This window comes from Elaeis guineensis, chromosome 5 (genome assembly GCF_000442705.2).
Source record: "Elaeis guineensis isolate ETL-2024a chromosome 5, EG11, whole genome shotgun sequence".
Classification (NCBI taxonomy): Eukaryota; Viridiplantae; Streptophyta; class Magnoliopsida; order Arecales; family Arecaceae; genus Elaeis; species Elaeis guineensis.
The window spans coordinates 122,527,471-122,552,157 of NC_025997.2; the positions used below are offsets into that span (position 1 = coordinate 122,527,471).

A 24,687-nucleotide genomic window follows, 5' to 3' on the forward strand; every position below is an offset into this window, starting at 1 on the left:
AGATTCACGGCAATACCATTTCATTTTTTGGGTAATTAAATCTGGGACGATGAAGCTAACATATGAGCTGTTGAGAATTGAGATGTTAATTATTACTCATACGATCACCATGAACCACCATCATATCCCATATGTTTGCAAGTACTGATTGCACCCTAGTGTGGTCTTGAGTAAATACAACCAGTCCCATCGGTCATAAGGATGTCTTAATGGTGTCTCCTGCGACTCCGGGCCAATATGCTTTGACCTGTAGAAAGCTACCCAATTAACCATCTTATTTATCTCTTAGAAAATACGCCTCACGTCAAAATGAATAAGTCTCAAGACATTCTATTTTCTGTTCTTATTGATTGTATTCATATTTATATTATATAAATATATAATTTTATTGAAAAAAAAATTCATATAAATCTCTATATATCCATCATAAAAAATGATTAGACCTTTGAAATTATAAATTTTTTTTCTTAAAAAAGAAAAAAATAAGAATAATGCTGCAACAAAAGGAGAAGACATCATATACCCCACCAGTCCCACCAGCCAAAATGGAGGTTCGTCTCAAATCCTAGTCACAAATTACGGTCCTCTAGGACTCACTGGACCTTCCCTGGCTCCCCTATCTTTCTTCATCGATACTACCTGTCCCATTTTCGCGTCTGTCCGGCAAATGCTAACGTCACGGCCTCTCCTAATCTTTGACCTCCAAAAACACCGAAGGAAGGCATCCGTCTCCTCCGTCTTCTTAGTCGCAGCACTTTCCCAACCGCCTCTCGTCTTTAACCATTAATCAGACGGTCCGGATTTCTCCTTTCGCAGATCCGTTAATCTCTCCACCGCTTTCTCCCTCTCGCCGCTCTCCCTTTCCCGGTTCCAGGGAAAAGCCGAAGCTGGAAGAAAGAAAGAATAAAGCAATTAAAGGCTTGTTCCCCACACCTCTCGTTCTCCATTTGCGGTCACTCGTTCCTTAAGCGAATCGAATCCACTTTTTAGCTCTCCATTAGCCCTCCAAGATTCCTATAAATAACTCCGCCTCGTCTTCTTTCTTCTTCTCGAGCGGAGATCGGAGCCTCTGATGGCGGGATTCCTAGAAGCGTCCTCGAACCCTAGAGGCTGAGGAAACCCTAGATCTCGATTGGTTTCCTGTTTGTTGTTGCTCCCATGGGATTGGAGAACGGGTCCATGGAGATCCTCGCGACCTCGAGATTCGCGGCGGCGTGCGTGCTCGGGGGCCTGGTGCTCGGCGCCGCCGTGCTGGCGGGGAAACTGAGCCAGGTGGCGCCGGTGCTGCCGCCGCTGGGGATCCGGCGGAGGAAGAAGAAGCCCGTCCGCGTGTACATGGACGGGTGCTTCGACATGATGCACTACGGCCACTGCAACGCGCTCCGCCAGGCGCAGGCCCTTGGCGACGAGCTCGTCGTCGGGGTCGTGAGCGACGATGAGATCACGGCCAACAAGGGACCACCGGTCACGCCCCTCCACGAGAGGTCGATTCTTTTTTAGCTCTGATTGCGGCCTCTTGTGAAAAGATCTTTAATGCGCTTTATTTTTCTGCCATACGTAATGTCAGCTGGGGATTTAGAATCGATAGCCTTCTTTTTTCTTGACAGTTCAAATAAATTTCTTGCATTCATTGTTATTATAATCTGACATTTTATTGCCTTTCTTTGCCTCCTTTATTCTCGATATTTGAAAAAATATTGAATTCATTGTTTTTGAAATCTGACATGTTATTGACCTTTTTTTCCTTTTGCTTTTTTGGCTTTAATATGGAAAGACAATAGTAAGTTATTTTCTTTTTGATTTGTTCTTGTTTATAAATCAACCATGTTTTTTGTGATCTTGATGGCTGCATTAATATTTTAATTATTACAGAGATTATGTGCCTCATGGAATTGTCTGTGATGTCTTGTATCAATATTATGTCATAGATGCTGATAGACGGTCAGATTCTTCGCCAAGTTTCAATTAATGGTGAAATCACATGATATATTACTTGTATTAGCGGCACTTGTTTTGATGTCCAATTGATGGTATATTGATGGGCACATTCTAGATTTGGACTATTTGAATGAAAAACTTTTCTCACTATTTACGGATTCTTCTCCTTCGCCAAGTTGCAATTAATGGTGAAATCACATGATATATGCACATTCTTTGATGTCCAATTGATGATTATGGATGGACATATTCCAGTTTTGGACTATTTGAATGAAATAAGAAATTTCTCATTTTTTGCAGAGCAGTTGGTATGGTTGTCCATCTACTATATCTGTGATAGGAAAGCCTTGAGTACAACATGCATGCTGGTCTCGAGGTTGTTTCATGTTAGGGTGTGATTCGGCATTTTGTCAGCCAAGAGAAAGAAAAAAGAGAAAAAAAGAACTACCGTATTACATCGTATGCTACCCTCCTGCCCCCTTCTTCTCGAACACACTTTAACAGATGGGGCTCACCAACTGATGCAAGTCCTTGATCAAAAGACATTCATTGCATGTGCAGGCCTCTAGTTTTCTTTAAAGCATCTTCTTGTTATTTCCTCCCTTTGACGTTACACATATTCACTATCTTATTTCCACATATGTCCAATAGACTTAGCATTTTAGTGTTCTTCTCTTCATTATGATTAACTTTTATGCATTCTTACTTAACCAATTCTAGGGAGAGTTCTCTGTTTTGTTATAAGCTTTCTCACATACTCTCACACAGCTTTGAACATGCTAGTTTACAGCCTTCTCTGTGTTTTCTAGATCTATGGACATAGAATTTTGCACCTCTGCTTACTGGAATCTTCATTGAACAGCTTGTAGAATGTTTCTTACTCCACTACTTTGTTGTCAACTTTGTGCAACTCTGGCACCTCATTCAATGTTCTCACTCCTCTTTTCTTGCTTTACCACATATTCTCAGTGCTCTTACTTTCATCATGTTCCTTTTATTTGCTTGATCTCTCATCATCACTGTTAACATCTTGTACCATAAAATGTTGCATTGTCTTACTGTACTTTTTTATAGAAGGTTTGCTCAAGTCACTGGTGAGCACATCAATCACATAATGCCACACATTCATCTCTCCAGTTTGCCCATTCCATATTCAATTTTTACTTGTATTTTTATCCCCCAGCTCATTTAGTGACTAATGCAAAGTAGGAAAGAGAAACAGAGAAGAAACCAATCTCCACCACCCCATTGTTGAAATAAGACATCCATAAGTGCATTAAATGACATTTAATTGGATCGAGCAATCACTGCTTGATTCCCTCTTAATTAATTATCAGGATCACAATATTGTGTCAGATATCCTTTCCCTTTGGAACAGTCATATGCATGACTCTGATGATTCTTGTCTTCTAGATCCATCCAGTAAAAGCGCATGCTATGGAATATATCACATGCATTGTACATAAAAAATAAGTTGATGGCATTGCTTTACTTCATCAAATATCAAGTATTGTTGGTTGGAGTATAGCCATCATTTAGAAACTCCTCGTTTTGACTTAGTCATTTACATAGAGTTTGCCATGTGATAGCACCACACATGAAAGGACAATTATCATCTGTCATGTGCAAAATAGTTCACACAAATAAAAAAATGATGGTGAAAGCATCAAAGCATGTTATGCTTTATTTTCGATGGTACCCCAGCCATCCATTAGATATTTTTCTACTAGGATTTTTATGCACTTGATGAAATCAAAGTAAGCCATAAATACAATTCGTTTTAGTTAAAGACATACATCTCATGTGATAAATCACATCCATTATAAAACCCTGTCATATGTGCATTTGACCTGCTGGATGCTAGTTCAAGATAATTGAACCTGTTGCACAAAAATACCTTTGGCATCAATTTTTCTTTATTGGTTTATTTTCTTTTTAATTTCAATTGAAATTGTGTATAATATAAATTATTTCCATTTTCTAAATCTTTGGCCTGTATTTGAAAAATCATTTATAGTTTCAAATTAGCAATTAATTTTGGCATATTCTACCTTGAAATAAGTATTTTGACTCACTGGATTGAGTTTTCAGACTAAGATATCTTTATGATGTTTAATAACTATGTTCAAACAACTTAATTTGATGAGATCCATCTCTATGATTTTAGTCATAACTGGAAATCCCTATCTAGTGTGATTAGTGAATTATTCCTTTTTTTCTCTCCCTGGTTGCAGGATGATAATGGTAGGTGCTGTGAAATGGGTGGATGAGGTCATTCCAAATGCTCCTTATGCTATAACAGAAGAGTTCATGAAGAAGCTGTTTACTGAGTATAATATAGATTACATTATCCATGGGGACGATCCATGCCTACTGCCAGATGGTACTGATGCATATGCCCTTGCTAAGAAGGCTGGTCGTTATAAGCAGATCAAAAGAACTGAAGGAGTGTCAAGCACAGATATTGTTGGTACTGATTCTTTTCTTTTTTTCACCCTCCAGCTTTGTTGACATCCTCTTTATGGAACTCTAGTTAGATTATCTCTGATTCGATCATGAAATTATTTGTTGTGGCCTCAATTTTTCTTCATTACCATGAAATTAAATATTCTGAGGTGATATGGACCTGGTTTGATTTGACATTTTCCTAGTTGAACTGCAATATAATGATATAATTGACAGTCCAATGATATCTCATGCAACATCTTGTCATTGACATCAGGCTAGATATTGGTGGCATTTGCATTGTCAATGTCTTTCTCATGAGGGAAACATTCATATATTACATACTCCTTTTGTGCAATGTAACTATGGGAGAACTTCGACCAATATTTAATTAATATTAACAAAATATTCAGTAATTTCTAGTAATATTTTAATCAAATTTGTTATCTGTTCATTTACATTGATAGTATTTGTCCATTGTCGTGAGTGGATATTCTTTTTTCAAATTTTATCTTGAGAATAATGGTGGGAGATGAGAGTACCACCAAGCAGAACTAACTGTCTCTAACACTTGGGAAAGAAGGCCAATAATCAAATTCCAGAACGCCGCCCTCGTTCCATATGGCAGAGGGGTATAACTGCTTGGGTCACAGCACAGTTTATCCCTTGCAACTGTAAGTGCAAATTGCTTGCTGATATTTATATGGCAATTGAATCCTTGTGGTGACCTCTTCTGATGGTAAATGAAAATCTTGAATACATAATGCAGATTCGTTGATATGTGTTTGATATGGAGGTTAAATATGAAAAATGACCATTGAAAGATTAATTCCATGTATACCACCTTTCCATGACCTTGAAATGTGATGGCCTAAAAATAGTTCTTGTATGTGTGTAAATTTTCTTTGTAATATCGACAATTAGAGATGTTCTTTGTTTGTATGCTTTTTTCTCAACTTTGGTTGATTAAGTTTATTATATTGCAAGAGGCCAAATACCTTGCAATCATAGCTAGAAAGTTATCCTGTAAATTTTAGTAAATTTATATATGCGACTCGTGATGTGTCTTAACATATTGAGCAGGTCGTATGCTTCTTTGTGTGAGGGAAAGATCAAGTAGTGATAGTCATAATCATTCTTCTTTACAAAGGCAGTTCAGCCATGGACACAGCCAGAAAATTGATGATGGTGGCTTTGGTAGTGGAACTCGGATATCTCATTTCTTGCCAACATCTCGGCGAATTGTGCAATTCTCGAATGGGAAGGTATGGTCACTGAAATCTCATCCAAAGTCTACTAACCTGATGAAGGTACCAAGAATCTATCTTTTTGTTCATGGAAGTGTGATATGTTAATGGGAACTAGGAGCCTTTCCTCAGGAAGTTTGTTCATGTGCACTCTTTTTTGTTCTAATGATTCATTAGACCCGTGTAGTGAAGTACTTGAAGGTTTAACCTAATGGTTTAGGAAGTTACTTTGTTGATGGATATAAAACTGGCCTGCTTGCCAAAGAAGTATTGTAATAAAATAGACACTTGTACAAGAGAACTGAGGAAGCTAATACTTGAGAGTACTCTCTGAATTCACCTATTTGTAAAGTTGATAAGCCCCTTTATGTTGTTTTCTACTATAACGTAAATGTGACATGATCTGACAAGCCATCACATATGGCATGTATTACACCATCACATCTAGTACTGGTTATGATTGAGTAGAGACAGTTGGCAAATACTGTTCTTTTGTTTTCTGTTTTTTGGATGCTTCTAACCACAATCATAGAGACTTGTGTACTACAAGGTGACAAGATAAATACTAAACATTGAAGTTGCTAATTAGGAAATGAAGGATTATATCCTCCAATGGCAACCGGCTACACAAGATTAAATGCCTTGGCCTTCACTACAGAGCAGAAGTTACTGGATGCCTTTGCTCAAATGCATGGGCATTTTGGGTTAATTACCTGGGGAAGCTCGAAATTGTTATATTTTTTAGCATATTGGGTTCACCTGTGGTTTCCATGAAATACTTTTATATTTTGGGAAATACCCCAGGTGTTACCAAATTTTATTGAAACAAATCCACCCATTTCATTTTGTGTGTAAATGTATCCCACACATGTGAACTGCTTGGTTGCTATGCTTATTGACTTGGCATATAATTTTGATAAAATTGTTTATTATGTTATTGGATCACTGTTGGACATTTTGGAGAGTTATGCACAATTGAATATGTCTTTAGTTGATCAACTTTGCTGACTTTGCACAACTGTTTATGTTTGAAAGGGATAGTCCCTGCCCCATCTTGCAGCAAAAAAGATCACCATGAACCCTTATGGTCATTAAAAGTTGAGCATCAACACGCTTGCTTTTGATAAATTCTCCAGATTACCTCTCTTGAGCAGGTTTTCAGGTGTGCTTAAGGGCAATGCCAGCAAACATTCCCTTGGCGAGGGTGGTATAGTTGTCTTTTTCAAGACAAGTGGATAGATGTCATTATCCTTGTCAAAAAAAGCCAATTATAAAAGTAGTTTCAACATAATATGTACTACGTTGTATTCTTATGTCTTCTTTTTTGTTTAAGGTAATATGAGTATTCTAAATAAGTTTGGAGGATTGGAATAGGTAGGAACTTGTGCCTTCAAAGATGATGACAAGCTTGTACCATCACAGAATTCAAAAGTGTCGGGGTCAACCATCCTTCCCTGGACACTCCATTCCCCCTTTATGCCTTACATCTCCATAAATTCACCTAAAATAATGTGATTTCAGTTCGCTATATTACCAAAGATTTCCTGATTCTACACTAACTACAATTCATACAACATAAAATGCAAAAGCATCTCTCCTGACCCCTCATCCTAAGATCCACCTACAAATTTTACCATGCCTCAAGCAAATGGTTGATTATCATCAAGAGACCTCAAACCTTGACTGCAGTACTTCTTGAAGGTTGTCGGAGGGATTTCTGGTTTTTAACTCATACCCTTACTGGTCAATAAGCCTGCTGATTATGCTTTTTCACCCATCCTTTGCTTGATTTAACTGCATCTGTTTTCAGTTGAAAATAAAGGACTAACATCCCATGTTAGATCTGGAAATCCTGGATTTAATTCAGAGTTTACCTAATTGAAACTTGACACAGGTTCCATATCCGGACCTGTAACTCTGTTATGGGTCTTCAATCTAGAACTGATTTTTGAACTTGATAGGGTTTTGGTTAAGGAATCTTGACCTGATTATATCGAACTGTTTTGAGTGATTGAACATACTTGGAAAGTTGATGCTGGCCTAGATGATTGATATTTAATTCATACGCCTGGAAATTGAACTTTACATTTTTCTAGTGGAAATAAATAGGTCAAATCTCAGTGCACATCTAAGATTTAAAGCCATTAAGTTGAGGTGTACCAAAGGTGACCTATTTCTACTCCCTTAGTTAAGATCAAGTTAGGGCTTATTTACCAACTAAAATGGGTAGATTTTTCTTGACTGGTGTCAATATGTTTTTTCGTGAATTATCAGATTCTTTAGATGAACTAGTCTCCAAGCGACTTTGGTTGGTCAATAACAGAATGTAGTACCATATGCTCTTCCTTCCTGATTCTGAATGTCTAAGTTTGTTTTGTTTGGCCCCACCTGGAGATTGGATATCTAATTCTATGATAAGGCCAATCCAAAATAAAAGATAGTTCAGAATTCAGATCCCAGAAAATAAATTTCTGACAAGCACCTCAACAATATCTATCTATCTATCTATATATAATCTCCCTCCCTCCCTCCCTCCCTCCCTCTCTCTCTCTCTCTCTCTATATATATATATATATATATATCTATATATATATATATATATATATATATATATATATATGTATCTCTCTCTATTATATATATATATGTATATATATGTATCTCTCTCTATTATATATATATATATATATATATAAAGGGTTTAATTCACAGCTATAAATGACAATAAATTAAGAAGTTGGGGCTGATGCTTGATAAGATAAGAATACTGCTTATTGATAGCCTAGCCTGTTTTGAAAATCCTTTATCCATCACTGACTGGTATAGCGCTGCTCTGTTCAAGTGATTCTGTCAAACCCACTGAAGGGGCGGGCTGATGAATGAATGTGAATAGCACCATGAGGAAAGAGCTCAGCGTATCGGTTGTAGTGTGAGTGCCAATGAGTGATCTAGCCTTGGATTTTGCGATCATAAGCCCCGATCTTCCGACTATATCTCTGGATGTTCCAATCGCTTTTTGTCCGTAGTGGTGGTATCTGTCCTGGTTCGGTGTAGGACACTGAGGCCTTGCCATTTGAGAGGACCAGCTCGAACTTAAGCAAAACTCTGTATTGATGAAATCTCTTTAATTATTGAAAGCTGATATTTTTTGTATGTATGTATGTATCCTTGATGAAATCTCTTTATTGATTGAAAGCTGATATTTTCTGGAAGGACTTTGGAGAAACAAGAAAAGCCTAATCTTTGCTCAAAAACAACAAGCCTTTGTAAGTGAATATAATAAAATTTGTTGGGATGCTTAATTTTTGAATAAAATCTCTTTATTGATTGAAAGCTGATATTTTCTGGAAGGACTTTGGAGAAACAGGAAAAGCCTAATCTTTGCCCAAATATAACAAGTCTTTGTTAGTGAATATAATAAAATTTGTTGGGATGCTTAATTTATGAATAATTAGTTAAGTTACAATCTGGATTTCAAACAATTTTCTTTTCTTACTGATTTTTGTTTGTTTGATTTATTTTTTGGAATGAAATAACACAACTGAAACCAGATTTACTTTCATCTTGGGCTGAGCAAGTTATCTTTCAAATTGGAGTTGACAACTTGAAGTACTTGTCTAAGAGCTTGCCATTTCTTTTTTCTTGTGCCTTTATAGCATGTTGTGTTTGCTTTTGTCAATCCAAAAATGCATGGAAAAATTTTAAAACCACAGCATATTTATATAATTGTCAATAAATTTGTTTGACCAATTTTTTTTTCCTCGTTGTTATCTAAATTCATGCAAAACCTTCTTCAATTCTGATCAATTTTGTTACTGTTAAAATTTGCATGCCTAAGTACATGTGACAGGTGGTTCAAGTAGCACTCACCTCTTCCCTTTTGTGAACAAATTTAGTTTGTTTTAGATGCTCCTTTTATATATTTCTATTTTATGCTAGAGATATTTTGGATATTAAAAGGTTCTAATTTAACCAAAGTAGACATGAGAAAGATTGCAATGCTGCTTTTACAAATTTTGAATAAGTAGTGTTTGAGCCTTTTCTTGCATTTTTACTAGGTATTCATGAATCCGTTTCTTTTTCATGTCATATCATAGGAGTTCTGTAAGCCATGTTCATGAGCATAAATGCTTAATTGGGACTCTTCATTAGTTTATTGATAACTGAGAAAAAATAAATCAAACATGGTGAAATTTTAAGGAAAATGTGAGAAATTTTGGAGATGAAAGGAGAACAAACGAAAACTTTGAAACGTGTGGTGAAGAAAACAATAATTAAACTTGAATAAATTACAAACTATTATAAAATATAAGAAACTTTGTTATCTTTTCCTATCAAGTCTTCAAAGACCTTGAAACCTGTAGTGAATATAATTTAAGAATGAGATCTTTTTTTTTCTACCAATAACTTAATGGAATCTATGATTGCTCAGAAATTAGTTATCATGGTGCTGTTTTATTTGTTTTTAATCATGGTGAGTGAATACAACTTCTATATCTTAGATATTCATCCTGTGAGTAATTTTTGCTCATGCAGGGGCCTGGTCCAGATGCTCGCATAGTTTACATTGATGGTGCATTTGATCTGTTTCATGCAGGACATGTAGAGGTATTCATTATTTATTCTCCATTATTCCTTTTTTGTTCTTCCCACCTTCAACTGCATTATATATACTGATGTTTGGTGATGAACTGAAGGCATTTCCCATATGACCATATGAGCTTTGATAAAATTGTCTCAGGTCCTTCCTCATACTTCATTCAGATTTTTTCTTTTCAGTAGCCCATGCTTATTGCAGTTCGTTCAACTATGATCCTGTTCCCTTCCTTATCATACCTGCTTTTAGCTTCTGCTACACGTTCTTGAATTTCATTTCCCTATTCCCAATTTGGGCTGCTTTTAGGGCCCTGTTGGATGTAGATACTGCATTCATTTTTTGGACGAGTTAGATGGCTGCATGTTGCTATTGTTATGCAGGCTAATCAAAATGAGAGTTGTTTATATCTATCATATTTGCCCCATCTCTTATGCATTTTTTCATTGCTTTGTAATTAGCTATGTATGCTGTTCCTTTTTTTTTTTTATGCATTTTGAGTTTTTGCTTCATCCTCATTTAAAACTGAATGTTAATGCTTTATTAGAGTCTGAAAGTTTCCCTGAAATATTTCGCTTCAATTACTGGATCTGCATGTTTCCTATATTAGCGGATTGTAACAAGTTCCCTGCTGTAGTAGATTGTAACATGTCAGTAAGCTGTATGTCTTGCTATATCATGCTCCACTTGTTTGCATTTTATCAATTGAATGCTTATTATGCAAAAAAGCTAGTCCTACTTTTAGCGTAGTGTTGACAGTGCTGGCAGTGCATTTTTTTTACAAATTTCTTCTTAGTGAATTGGGTTTGTTTTGCTTTTGCTTTATTTCTAGTGCTTTATCTTGTCATTCATTTTTACCTCACATAATAGATTAGTATCATCTGATGGTCTGATTCAATAAGGTTTTTTTAGACTTTTTTGAAATTTGGTGGCACTAATTTTCCCCCCATCCATCTTCTGATCAGTGTGGTTGAATGCATTCCATTGTCATTAAAGTGAAGCTGGTTGCAATGAAATGTGAAAACATTGGCAACCTTGGCTTAGCAGCCAGCCCTTTGCATGCATGCTTCATACTGATTACATGCCTGTTGTTAATTTTTACTTCATTCAGCTAAGCTAGTTTATTATTTTGCATGATGCTTATGGACCATTCTCTTTCTAATTAGCTGTTATCATCTTTTGTGTAGATACTGCGGATTGCTCGAGAACTTGGAGATTTCTTGCTTGTGGGGATTCATACTGATCAAACAATCAGGTTATGTGCATTCTTCCTTTTTTATTTCTGTTATTCCCTTTTCCAAATAATCATGCGATCATTATAGAGTAAGTTGTTTGTATGGTCAATACTCTTCAAATTCATGCATTGCCTGCCTTTGTGAAGCTTGGATAGTGATGATATGCCACTCAACAGTCCTAGGTCCTCATTTCATAGCTCTTCTGCAAGGTTCATATAATAAGTCTCATTCGTGATGATTGTTAATTTTCAAACTGATTGCTTGCTTTTTTTTACCAACAATGTTGACACTTGACCATTAAAGAAAACATGCGTAAACACTCGTGAATCCTCTTCACCCTAAGGTTGCATTTTGTAGCCAGCAATCTATCCAGATTGCCACCAATTGAAAGTGGGCCCACTAGATTATTGTTTGGTATGATTTTTGGTTGGCAATCTAAATTGCCTTGACAATCCGCCTTAAGGAGGGGTGGCTATCTAGATTACCAATTCTTTGATAATGTTGCAAAAAAAATTTTGGACAAAATTATCCCTAAAAAAAATCACACAAAACCCGCCCAACCCTCCCTTGCCCCCTCTACACCCACCTCGCATGTGGGATTCCCATGGCGGGACCCTACCCCCGACCCTCCCGTCTCGCCCCCTCGCATGTGGGCTTCCCACGACAGGACCCCATGTGAATCCGACGAGCGTTGGAGCACATGGGCGGCGCCGTTGTGTGGATGGAGGAGATAAGGTCGAAGATGGAGGGGCAGCCCATTAGTCACCACCAACACCACTGCCCCCGGCGCCTCCTTCACCCCCTTCTCCACTAGCTTGTTCCCCCTCTCCAAACCCAACTCCTCCCCCTCCGTGACCAAATAGAAGCCGGCTTCTGCCGCCACCTCCGTCCTCCCTTGGTCTGCCACAACTAGCACTGTCTCCTCCATCCCCCACTTCTTGCTCGCCCTTCATGGTAGCACCCTCCCGTCCCCGAACTCCACCGCCACCCTTCCCCCCCACCACTGCCACCTTTGTCTTCCCCTGGTCCACCATAACCAGCACTGCCTCCTCCGTCCCCAACTTCCTGCTTGCCCTCCATGGCAGCACCCTCTTGTCCCCGAACTCCACTGCCACCCCTCCCCTCTCCCCCATCGCCACCACCAGCCCCCACCCCGGCAACACCCACCTTCTGCTGCCACCACCCCCAGCTTGCCATCTGCCTTGCACCAACCTGACGTCGCTGCCATCCCCTCAGCCCCCTCCCTTGCCTGGCACATTGGCAGCAGCACCATCGATGTTGCCTCTACCATCTTCCCATACATTAGTCGCATCACCGACACTGTCACCCTTTCTGCCCCTTCACCTCCCTTGATTCCTTCTCTCCCTCTGCCCGCTGCCTTCTCCATCTCCTCGATCCTCTTCTTGGCCCCCTCTGTCTCCACCACTTCCATCGCCCACTTGAGAGTGTGATCTGATCGCCGGCTAAGAGCACCTCCCAGCTAAGATGGAAGTGGGTGTAGGCTTAATTTTATGGTACATTTGAATAATGTAATTCTATAATTGATGTGCATATTGTGGTACAATTTGGCATAATAGTGGAGCATGCTTAATTTGACAATGCCCACTAGAAAGTTATTACTTTAATTAGGTGAACATTCAACAAATGGTTGGTATATATTTATGCCCCATTCCTTCTCATAATGCTGCTACATAACAGTACAAAATTATTAGGGATATTTGGAAAATTTGATTTCACATTACCGATAATTTGATTATCATACCAAACATGTTAATCAAGATTTTCAGTAATTTTATTGCAACATTACTTACGCGTACCAAATACAGGAATCAACGTTACTAGCAATTTAATGGTGGCAATCTATCTTGAAGGCAATCCACATTACCTTCCAAGATTGCCTGGCGATGCACCAAATGCAACCTAATAAGACCTTCCACTCTTTCAGTTTCTTACCTAGCATATACAAGTTCATGTAACCAATCATACAATGGGGGAACACTTTTGCCTTTCACATCAAAGCTCGCTCTTCTCTGCCTCCATCATGCATAAGAAAGGTAAATGTAGTCTGCCCTTAAAATAGTTTTCAACTTAGTGGACTAGTTGCTAGAAGATCTAACGACGGCAGTTTGAACTTGAAATGTTATTTGAAGCCCAGAATTTTATTGTATTAAGCCACTTGTGCAATGCAAATGTATGATCAAGGGTGTAAACAAGCTGCCTTAAGTGAGCCAGGCCTAGCTTAAGCTCAGCTCATACTTGTAATAGTGCCAAGCTTGAGGGAGTTAATTTAGTTTATGTGCTGAACTTGAACTGCTGAAGAAAGATCCTTTATGGTATCTTAGTGAGATCTCAGAGTCCCCCAAGGCTTTCATATGTAGACTTCAGGCAAACTTTCACTGCTATATCAAATATAATAGTTGTAATATACTTGTTTATATCTTAATACAAATTATACTAGTATGAGTAATTATATTAAAAATATTAAAATAGTATTAACTATATTATAAAATATTCATATTTGTGCTTTAACCTGAGTTCGGGTGAGCCAAGCTTAGCTTTCTCTTGGTTCATTTACTAATGGAGGAAGCCAAAGTTAAGCTGGATTTTGAGCTGCCACATGAGCTGCTCATGAATGGTTGTCTGTTTTACGATGTCCTTATTACTCTAGAGTACTACCAATGAGATCAGGATACCATGGTACACATGTCCAGGAAACATGAGACAAGAAGAAAAAAAAGAGAGAGCTTATTTCTCTCTGTGAGACATGCTTGTAGTAGCTACATATTGGATATGATGAACCTTGGTCACAGCTTAATACATGCTGGATATTTCTGGTTAATATCTCCCCGGTTTGTTTGTAAAAATGATTCTGGGTATGGGTAGGACTCATTTTGGGTACTAACTAAAATAGCCATGGGTCTATGGATCTGGTAGATATCATCTAATTCAAAATCATTTTAGGCAAATAAAATCTCATGTTGCCTTCATCATGATGTGTGACTCTGTGCGTATTTGTGTGTGTGTGTGAGAGAGAGGGGGGTACTTATAACTATTACATTGATAGTGAACTAGACAATGTTAATTGTCATGTAGAAAACTTGTATCATCCTATGGTGTCCATTTTTTATTATGTTCTGCATCTTTATAGTCTATTCCAAGATCTTGTAATGTTCCCTTTTGAATTCCTTTTATAGATTTACTTGTTGCTTTACTGGCCATGTCAACTGTAGTTATAATTATTCCTGATTACGTGAATTTTTTAATGAACTAATACTTGTTCTTCTATCCCATGGACAGCTCTACTCGAGGAGCCCATCGGCCAATCATGAATCTTCATGAAAGAAGCTTGAGTGTTTTGGCCTGTCGTTATGTAGATGAAGTGATTATTGGTGCCCCTTGGCAAGTTTCAAAAGACATGGTTAGTTGTGTTTGTGTGATTTATGTTCCATGATGTACTGTTGCTTTTACACGTAGTTGATTTGTCTCCAATTCCAGTTAGTATATGATTACAAGAAAAAAAAAGCTTCCCTCAAAATTGGTAATGAAGGAAAGAAATGAATAATTGATTCATGTTAACTTTGTAGTGAAAAGAAGCAAGTAGAGTTGGGCATCGGGCCGGGCCCGACCCGCCAAGCACCATAGCACGGCCCAATTCTAGGGGTTGGGCTAGGTTGGGGGTTTGGTGGCTCGCGGCTCAGGCATGGCACAGCCCGATGGGCCAGACACAGCACGACACATGTCCAGGCTCGGCATGGCCTGCATGCCAGCTCATATGGGTCGTGCCAAGGCACGGCCCATTTGGCCTTGGCACGGCACGTTTTTAAAATTTTTATTTTAAAAAATAATTTTTATAAAGTAAAACAGGTTGGGGGACAAATAAAAAAAAAGATAGGAGATATTGAAATTGTTTTTGTAAAAATAAAAACCACTTTGTAATGATGGAGGATTTAGCATGGACCCTTATCAGTTTATTAATATAAATCAAATTGTACAAAAAAGAGAGGGGTGCTAGGCCTAACCTCCATAATACAATAAGAGAAAAATAGAGGTGACTCACCTCAACAAATAAAAAGTAAAAATATATAATTTAAAAAAATTAAGAACTGAAAACAAATCTTACTAATTGTATGTTGTATTTGTGTCGTCCTCATCATCAGATCCAGTATCATGTCCTCTTTTGTCCTGAAGTCTCGTCTTCGCATCCAGTCAATCTTTGAAATAGAGCAACTTCTCAATTGTCTCGTCCGTTATCTTGCTCCTTTTTTCATTCAGAATGCACCGATCTGTACTAAAATCTGATTTCGATGCTATTATAGACATCAGCACAGCTAAAATATCAGGTGCAATTGCAGACATAACAGGATATTGATTTTTCACACTCCATCAGGCCAACACATCAAGAGTTTCTATTTGATTTTTATCTAATGTAGAAGAGGTTTCATTTTGTAAATAAAGTTCTAATTCGTTGCTCAAAGATGAAGATGCAGACGAAGAAGATATATGTGAATGTCTTCTATGTATAAGGAATGAGGAAACAGATGATGAACCAGAGGTATTATAAGTGGGTTATGAAGATGATATAGACTGTCTAGATCTACGAATCTTTTCATCATATAATGAAAAAATATCATAAAGTAGCTGAGTTACCTAAGCTTTAGATACTTCGGAATTATGATTCATATATTTACTAATTTTATCAAGTAAAATATGTACGCCACTTAATTTGATCCGTGGATCAAATACAGTAGCTAAGTTATGAATGAGACATACTATGTCCCAATACTGATTTTATTTATTTTTTATTTCATGAATAATAGGCATTAAAATATCATCATATTTATATTGTGCAAATTGACCATAAATTATATATGCTTGTTGTAAAAATTCACAAGAGGTTGGAAAATAAATACCAGAAAGAGTGTTTGTAGCATTATAAAAACTAACTAAAAAATCTTTTAAAATTTTTTCTTTTTTTCAATCATTTTCAGTCAAAATAAAGTCTAATCCACGATCATTTATATATGCATTTAACAAATTTTTGTATGGATATGCATCATGAATCATTGTATATATAGAGTTCCAACGGGTAACTATATCAAGTTTAAATTTTTTAAAATGTTTATCATGGTTTAGACATAATTATTTAAATTCTTGTATTCGTGCTTTTAAAGCATGAATAAAAGATACTGTATTCCTAATTTTTGCAATTATATCTTGAACCATGCCCATTCCAGCTTGAATAGAAAGATTCAAAATATGACATGCACATCTAATATGAAATAAATTTTTCATTAAGAATGGGATGAAAAGAGTCCTTCAATAATTAGACAGCTACATTATTATTAGATACATTATCAAATGTAACAGATATAATTTTGTTAATAATACCATATGTAGCTGTAGTTTGATAAATAGCATTGAAAATTTGTTGGCCAAAATGGGGATAATCAAAAGAACAAAAAGTAAGAATACGCTTATTTAATTGTCAATCATTGTCTATATAATGAGTAGTGACAGAAATAAAAGATATACTACCTACAGATGCAGTCCATATATCAGAAGTTAATGATATTTTTGCATTTAAGGCAGAAAGAGTTCTAATTAAATTGTCCTTCATTGTTAAGTAATTAGTCATAGCTATTTTTTTAAATGTACGTCTACTGGTTCTTCTGTAAGCATGTTGTAAGGCTAATTGAACATACTCTTCAAAATTAAAAGATTCACAGAAGTTAAAAGGTAATTCATCCCTAACTATCTATTTTACAAGTGCTTTTCTTTGATTTTCATGATTATGAGTAAAAGTTCTTACAGGGGCATCCCCTTGTGTATTAAGGGTGCTTTGAGGATGAGAATCACTTACCTTATGAGACTCTTGATGTCTCTTCAAATGGTCAGTTACTCCAATACTAGTATAACTATATAATTTGGCACATTTTTTAGATTTTGCCTTATAGACTCTATCAACGAAAACTCTATCAAAATCATTCCATACAGTGCTAGTCCTCTTATGGAAAGAGGATCCAGCTTCACCAGAAGAAGTTTCAAAGGAAGTAAGAAGAATTTCCTCAAAAACAAAAAAATGCCGACATGCACAGTGGCAATACTCATCATCATAAATTGCCATCTAAACTGAGTAAATACAAAAAACTAAAAACTAATCCGTAATCAGCAAAAAAAAATTAAGTAGAGCCGAAGAGGAAGAAGAGGTAGAGCGAAGAGTTGGAGAGTCGAAAGAGGAGGGCTGGGCCGTCGGAGAGTTGGATAGCTGGAGAGCCGAATTTGTAGAGCTGAAGAGGTAGATCGAAGTAGAGCCGAAGAGAGTAGAGCGGAGTAACCGAAGAACTGCCTCTTGAACTCCGACCTCCAAAAGGGGGATGCTTCCTCCTTTTGTATAACTCTTGAATTTTTAAACTATAATTGTTACTTGCTAAATATTGAATGGAAGAAAAAAGAACCGCTAGAAGAGAGAATAAATAGGAGTAAAGAGATTAGAGAGAGAATTGGTTTGATGAATTGATATGGTGAAAATGAAAGAGGAGGACCCTATTTATAGAAGTCCTAAAACTTTTATTTTTCTAAAATACCTCTCAATCTAGCCGTTTTTTGGCTGTTGGAGGGGTCAAAATGGTCATTTTCTCAAAAATAGCCGTTATCAACCAAAAAAAATAAAAAAAAAGAGATTTAGCTGTTACAGGTCGGGCCTGACTCGTAACGGCATTAAACGGATCGTGCCTGGCACAGCTCGTAACGGGCTTAAACTGGCCGTGCTTGGCATAGGCCGTTTGGGCTGATTTAAAAAAATAAAAATAAAAAAAGGGCTGCTTGTTAGGCCCGCAGGTCTGACGGGCCACGGGCCGTGCCTGGCATGGCCTGCCAGAACTCGAGCCTAGGGTCGTTGCTAGGTCGGGGTTCGGGGTAAATGGGCCATGCCGGATCCTGGTCCGATGGGCCTGGGTCGGGCCAGGGACGGCCCAGTGTCCAAGTTTAGAAGCAAGGATTTAAGTCCCAATGGGACATCTTGTGGGACATCGGGATAGGCTACCATTCCATGTATCAGGATAAGGTTGTCCTGCTAGCATCCTAGCGTCACAATTGGGGCGTTTTGAGACATCTCCTATCCCAAGTGTCGGGATGGGATGGGACAACGGCACGTCTTATTCAATAGAAAAATCGGGACAGTCTGATCGCATGAGATTTAAAACCTTGTAAGGAAGAACTAAGTATCATAATCAAAATCTTTAGGCAGTATTATGAACAAACCGAATGTTGATTAGGGCATATCTTGTGACTGCAAGTTTCGTAACCATGTTACGAACTTTACAGGGTTGGCCTTGAACCACACCTTGAATGTTTTTTCAGTTTATTTGGGTTATTATGAGAGAGCTTGTTGTCTTAAGTTAGACAATTGGTAGTAAATCTCTCTCTCTCTCTCTCTCTCTCTCTCTCCCTCCCGTCCATACTTCTCCCCACTCCCTCCAGCCTTCCCACCTTCCCTCCCTCCACCCATCCATTCTGTTCCTGGTTAAATCAGTCCCTCTTATTTCCCCACTTATCCCCTGCCTCTTTCATGAGGGTTGTGGAGATTGGCAGAATCCATTGGAACAATCTTTTGAAAGGTAATATGGGTATACATGGATTTTCTATTTGTTATCATCACCTGTTTTCGAAAGAAATGAACACAGCATTTTGTTTCACATAGGCTGGAAGCTCTCATTTCATTCATGTTTCTGAGATTGTTGGACAAGTTGGTAGCCTTGGTGTGGTGGACATTTCTTTTTATATGCAGTTTGAGTGTTTGACTGAGAAATTTGGGTTGTAGTAATATAAACTCCATTTCAATTGTACCAAAATGGAAACAAATCTTGGATTTAGTGGTTCGTCTACATTCTGTGTCCATTTATTTTAATTGTTTACACATTCTCTTACAATTGTAGTTTTCAACATAGTTTCTTTTGGTTTTATGAACTAAAGATTATAGGACAACAAAATGATCAAGCCTGATGCAAAGTAGCATTAGTTTCTTATTGATAGTTGTAAAATGTTGTTCAAGGAATTGATGGATCTTCTATGATATTTTGATCTATCTAATCACATTTTGGATCTATGTTTTATTGGTAAAGGTGCTTGGGATGTTTCTATGTGAGTAATAATGGGGCTCTCTTTGTTGTTGTTCTCCTTGTACACCTTGAGCTTGCCTGCATCCGTGGATTTCTCAGCTGAAATCTTAGTTTATGTCAGCATTGGGGATCCACTGATATGAGACATCTAGAATATCGCTCCTTACAATGTTGGTTGATGTGTGCCAGGATATCTTGATATATCACCTGATACGAGATTAATGCATCGGGTAGGATATTTTGGCATGTAACCAGAAACCTGGGCTAAGATAAAACGAAGGTGGTGATAAAATTGGCAGATATTTTTTTATCATCTCAGTCAAGATATGGAAACAGTGAGTTTATTTTCTGAGTATTTTTAAGTTAGCTACATCGTTATCTTGGGCAAGATCCATGAGACAGAGCATCTTGATATCTTGGCTGAGATGAAACCATAGGATAGTATTTCTTAATTGGGATTTTTTTTGTTTTGCATGATAAATCAATTTGTATCATGATAATTATTTTATATAATAAAATAAATAAATGTTTGATATGACAATATTGAATACCTAAAGAATAAATATATTTTAAAATTTTCAGGATTTGCTAAATGTAAGCTAACAGTTCTATTTTACATGATAGGGCAAGGCACATCATGTAATGTAATGTACAAGAAAAAAAATTGACATGACAATAGAAGAATAAATATATTTAAGATAATCTAACTGTGTCATGGCTTTATTCCTCTTCTTATGAATAGAGGCATTACAGGAAAACTATAAAAAAGAAAATATATTATTGATATGAAAAACTGACCATATGAATATAAATAATTTAAAAAATAATAAGTAGATGTTTGGAAATGAATGACAGATCATGACATACTGCATAGATTTTTTCATAGTCAATAAACATCGATCTTTACTAAAAATTGAAATTCATAAAAGATATGTGACATTAATGCATATTTTATTTTAAGTTTAATAATTATATTATTACTTATCAATATTACACTGCTATATGATACTTATAGTAAATTATATTTTAATCTTAATTTTAACTTGTCATACAATAATTAAATTATATTACAGTTACCTATATTACATATAGATAACTTTTTTTTTTAAATAATTTGATCACTATTAGTTATATTATCATCCATATTTACTAAATTAAGACATTACTGTAAAAATTGAAGGCCATTTCCAATGTTGGCCCGGACCTTGGCTAAGATATAGCAGCTAAGATCTTCCAATATCTAAGTACATAAAAAATAGTAGTCAAATGGCTTTTGTTCAATGAAAAATAATCTTGGCCAATATAAACTGAGATCTTGATTTATATTGATATTGGCCTCTTACTAAGATGACCATGATCCCAGTCTTTAAGAAACCCAGGTTGCATCCTATAAGCATATTTAGGCTTCAGGCTGATATCAATTGTGTTGCTTTGTTGCTTTTCTTCTGCACTCTGCCTTTTTTTTTTTTTGCCTCTTTATGAGGAATTTTCTGGTCAGGTTGAAGTACTTGCAAAGAAATATAATCATGGATAATGGCATCTCACCCTTTTCAGTCATTGTAGCTAACTACTAGTTCGTGCATCCTATCTTTGGAATAGTTTGCTAGCTTCATTACCTGTCTATTAGTGTAGCCATTTTGAAGAAATAAACCAGAAGAAGCAGCATGTGCCAGAAGCTCCTTTACAAAATCTTCATTTCCTCTTTAAGGGTAGTATCACCTTGCCATTTAAAACAAAGTTTATTATTGCAGTCGGAATGAGGATAACCAAATTACCATTTTTATTTCCTTCACTATCAGCACCATGCCTTTTGCAGAGACTTACTCGTTGATTTAAAAAAAAAAAAGCATGAAAAATTTCAAAGTTCATGTGTTAGATGTCTAAATTTGCTGGTCCTCATTATTGATTGCTTGAGCAAGTAAACAGTAGAATATTTTCTTCCTGGAGTTATGACATGTGCCTTGCTCAATCGTTTGTGTTGGATTAGCCTCTAGACTAGCAGTGGGCTCCTTCGTGGGATCCAAGTCCTCTATCACTGCCAGTGACCTTGTCATGTGCACCAGCTAAACCAAGAATCCATTACATGACTTTGGCAACTTAACTTTCCCCATACCGAAATCCATCGCACCGCTTCTGCAACTTCAACTGTGCGCACACACATTGTGACCTGTTCATTTTTTCTTTTTTTTTTGTTTGTTGCCTTTTTGCAAATGCTGCATATTTCTGCTGCCAACTGATTGTGTAGAGTTACTCAAATTCATTACTTGTCAAAAAGGAGAAATTTTGCTGGATACCTTAGGTAAATTTGTTCTTGTTTATCGAACATATCAACACAAGTTTCTGATGGTGAACTTGCTGTTTCAACAGCTCAAGTAGTTATTTGTTTGCTTCATTTTCATTTTAATTTTCATTGAGATCATGCTGCATACCTTCTTGTGATATCTATGTTAGCTCTTCTCTTTCATCTTTTGGCTAAAGATTAATAAAATATATCCTAGATTGCTTCCAGAACTAATTTAACATTTCTAAACTTGTTTTATTTGCAGATTACTACCTTCAACATCTCAATGGTTGTCCATGGAACAATTGCGGAAAATATGGATTTTCTGAAGGTAATTTTGGTATATTTTCATACATGTTTGTCGTAAGAATATGAATAATCAGGTTCTGATCAGCTGTATGGATCACTTTTTCAGGAGAAATCTAATCCATATGCAGTTCCAATGGATATGGGCATCTATTGGCAAATAGAAAGCCCTTTAGACATCACAACTAGCACAATCATCAAGAGGATTGTTTCAAATCATGAAGCGTATCAGGTAATGTTCCATTTAACTCTATTAATTTCAGTACTTGAAGTACTTTTGTGTGTTATCTTATTATTCTGCGTCTTTTATTATGTGAGAACCGTAAGTTGTTTGAACTATTTGGCTTGTGTCGTTAGAAGTCAGCGCTGCCTCATTCATCATGTAATCTGAGCTTGAATAAAAATGTTGTCAATCACTTGCTAAGTATTTGTTTTCTGTATGGGTTGTTATTCCTGATGAGTCATTAATAATAATTTCATTGTGACCAAATATTTGTAACTTTCAAAGTGACCAACATACACTAAAGTGATACATGGTGAACCGAAGTCATCACTGATCTATGCATCTTTGATCGGGTAGTCAGCTGGTCATGTGTTGCCTCCTGCCATTAAGTAGCCTACTAGCGTGCAGTGATGGTTCTAGTTACAGTTTCATTGGTGTTTGTGCAGTTGGATTACTCAGTACTGACAAACCAAACTGTTCCCAAGTAAAATTTACTCCACAATCTTGCAAACATCTTTCTATGATGAACAATGCATTGTTTTTTCAATTGGCTACAAAATTCTCTCTTGCCCAGGTGGCATTTTTCAATTGGAAAGAAATCAGGGTCATGCATGTGATGGGTGAATGCCAATCTAGGTGATGAAAGGCTGCTTAAGCATATGTTCTTGAGACGTCGCCTGCAGTTATGATTATTTTATAGTGGGGAAACTGAGAATATCTTGGATTTGTTTTAGTTTTATTTCTAATTTAAGCATATTTGTTTCTGCAGAAAAGGAATGACAAGAAGGAAGCTAGTGAAAGGAGGTACTATGAGGGTAAAACTTATGTATCTGGAGATTAATTCCCAGGAGCTTGAGTAGCAGGAATTCCTTTGAAAACCTCGCATTTCTAACACACAGGTTTCAAACATCATGCCATCATGGAGTGGTGCAAATTTTGCATTGGTTTAACTTCTAAAAGTCTATAGGCGTTTAGATGTAGCTTGGATGATAGGCGGTCAGACTGCTGGTTATTTTGCTAGCATTGGAGTGATAGGATTTATTGGGCTCTTCTTTTTCTTTTTCCTCCAGTCTTTTTTGTCTTCCATTCCTATTGTACTGTGCTGTTTCCAGCACGAGTTATTTGTATTAGTGGATAGGATGTATTAATTTCCTACTTCAATGTTATCATCTTGTATTCTTCATATTTTTTGTGTTGTATTCTCATGCGGATGGGAGCATTGTCTACCAGTTGGCTGTTGAATATTTAGGCCCAAACTTGTTTTATCTTTCCCCGTATGTTAATTTATTATTTTAGCTAAAGAATCGCTGCCTATGTATGGTGATAACTTTGGTTTGTTGTGTTTTATTTGGATCCGAAGTCCACCATTCAGTGTCTCAATCCAATATCAGGCATGTAAATGGGCAATAGTACCTTGAGAATTTGTTGAAGGGCTGCAAATGGGTTGGGTCAGCCTGTAAGTCCGTGTCCCGACCTGGTATTGGCCGATTAGACCTGATCCGAAATGGTTTTGGAGATCTGTGGGTCAGATCGGGTCAAAAATTGGGCCACGTTCGGAATCTGGATGAGGTCTGGCTGTTTGTATTTTCTGATCCGATGGGCTATGTATAATCTCTGGGTCTAACTTGGGCCAGGAAAAAAAGGCCCGACGCGGATTTTAGCCCAACTCGAAACCCACTTTATACCCTCCTTCATTCTTAATGTCTTCTCAACTCATCGAATTAACGTTATTTTAAACTAATACGTGTTTATATCAACAACTCCATCTCTTTTTTCTCCTATTTAATTATATTTAAACATTTATTTCTTTGTTTTAACAAGTTTATATGTATAATATTCTCAAGTATATTGATATTTATTTTTTAAACTTATAATTTGTAGACTTGTATCTTCATAATAATCGCTTTCTTGGTTTGAATGAAAAAAACCTTTTTGAATGGAAATTTTAGTTAAATGTTTTTAATAGGTTTATATTTTGTTATCAAGTGCCATGTTTTGGTTATAAGATAATATCTAATTGTTTTACTCAAATTATAGACCAAACCTAGCCTCGGCTTAACCCCTGATATTTTGCACGCCAAGATCTGTTGGGTCCAAAGGTTTTCTGAGTCCAATCTGACCCAATTAACCAGTGGGATCCAAAATCATGATCCAAATATGAAGCTGGGTTTGGTCTAAAGGTTGGGAATATATAACTGTTTAATTCATTTCATTTGTTTCAACTAATTGGAGATTGGGTTAAATTATTTATTTAAAAATTGGTCAACATGGGGTTTGAATTTTGACTTGTTTAATAAATGG

At 36.7% G+C, this 24,687-nt stretch overlaps 1 protein-coding gene across 1 annotated transcript; it reads left to right on the forward strand.

Moving 5' to 3' along the window:
- The first annotated feature begins 764 nt into the window (after window positions 1-764).
- Window positions 765-23,569, forward strand: LOC105046049 (ethanolamine-phosphate cytidylyltransferase). The gene is made up of 9 exons (XM_010924536.4): window positions 765-1,484; window positions 4,173-4,408; window positions 5,467-5,648; window positions 10,167-10,238; window positions 11,412-11,479; window positions 14,757-14,877; window positions 22,123-22,188; window positions 22,273-22,395; window positions 23,156-23,569. Exons 1-9 carry the CDS (start codon window positions 1,159-1,161, stop codon window positions 23,225-23,227), a joined length of 1,266 nt encoding a protein of 421 aa, XP_010922838.1. The 5' UTR covers window positions 765-1,158; the 3' UTR covers window positions 23,228-23,569.
- The last annotated feature ends 1,118 nt before the right edge of the window (window positions 23,570-24,687 follow it).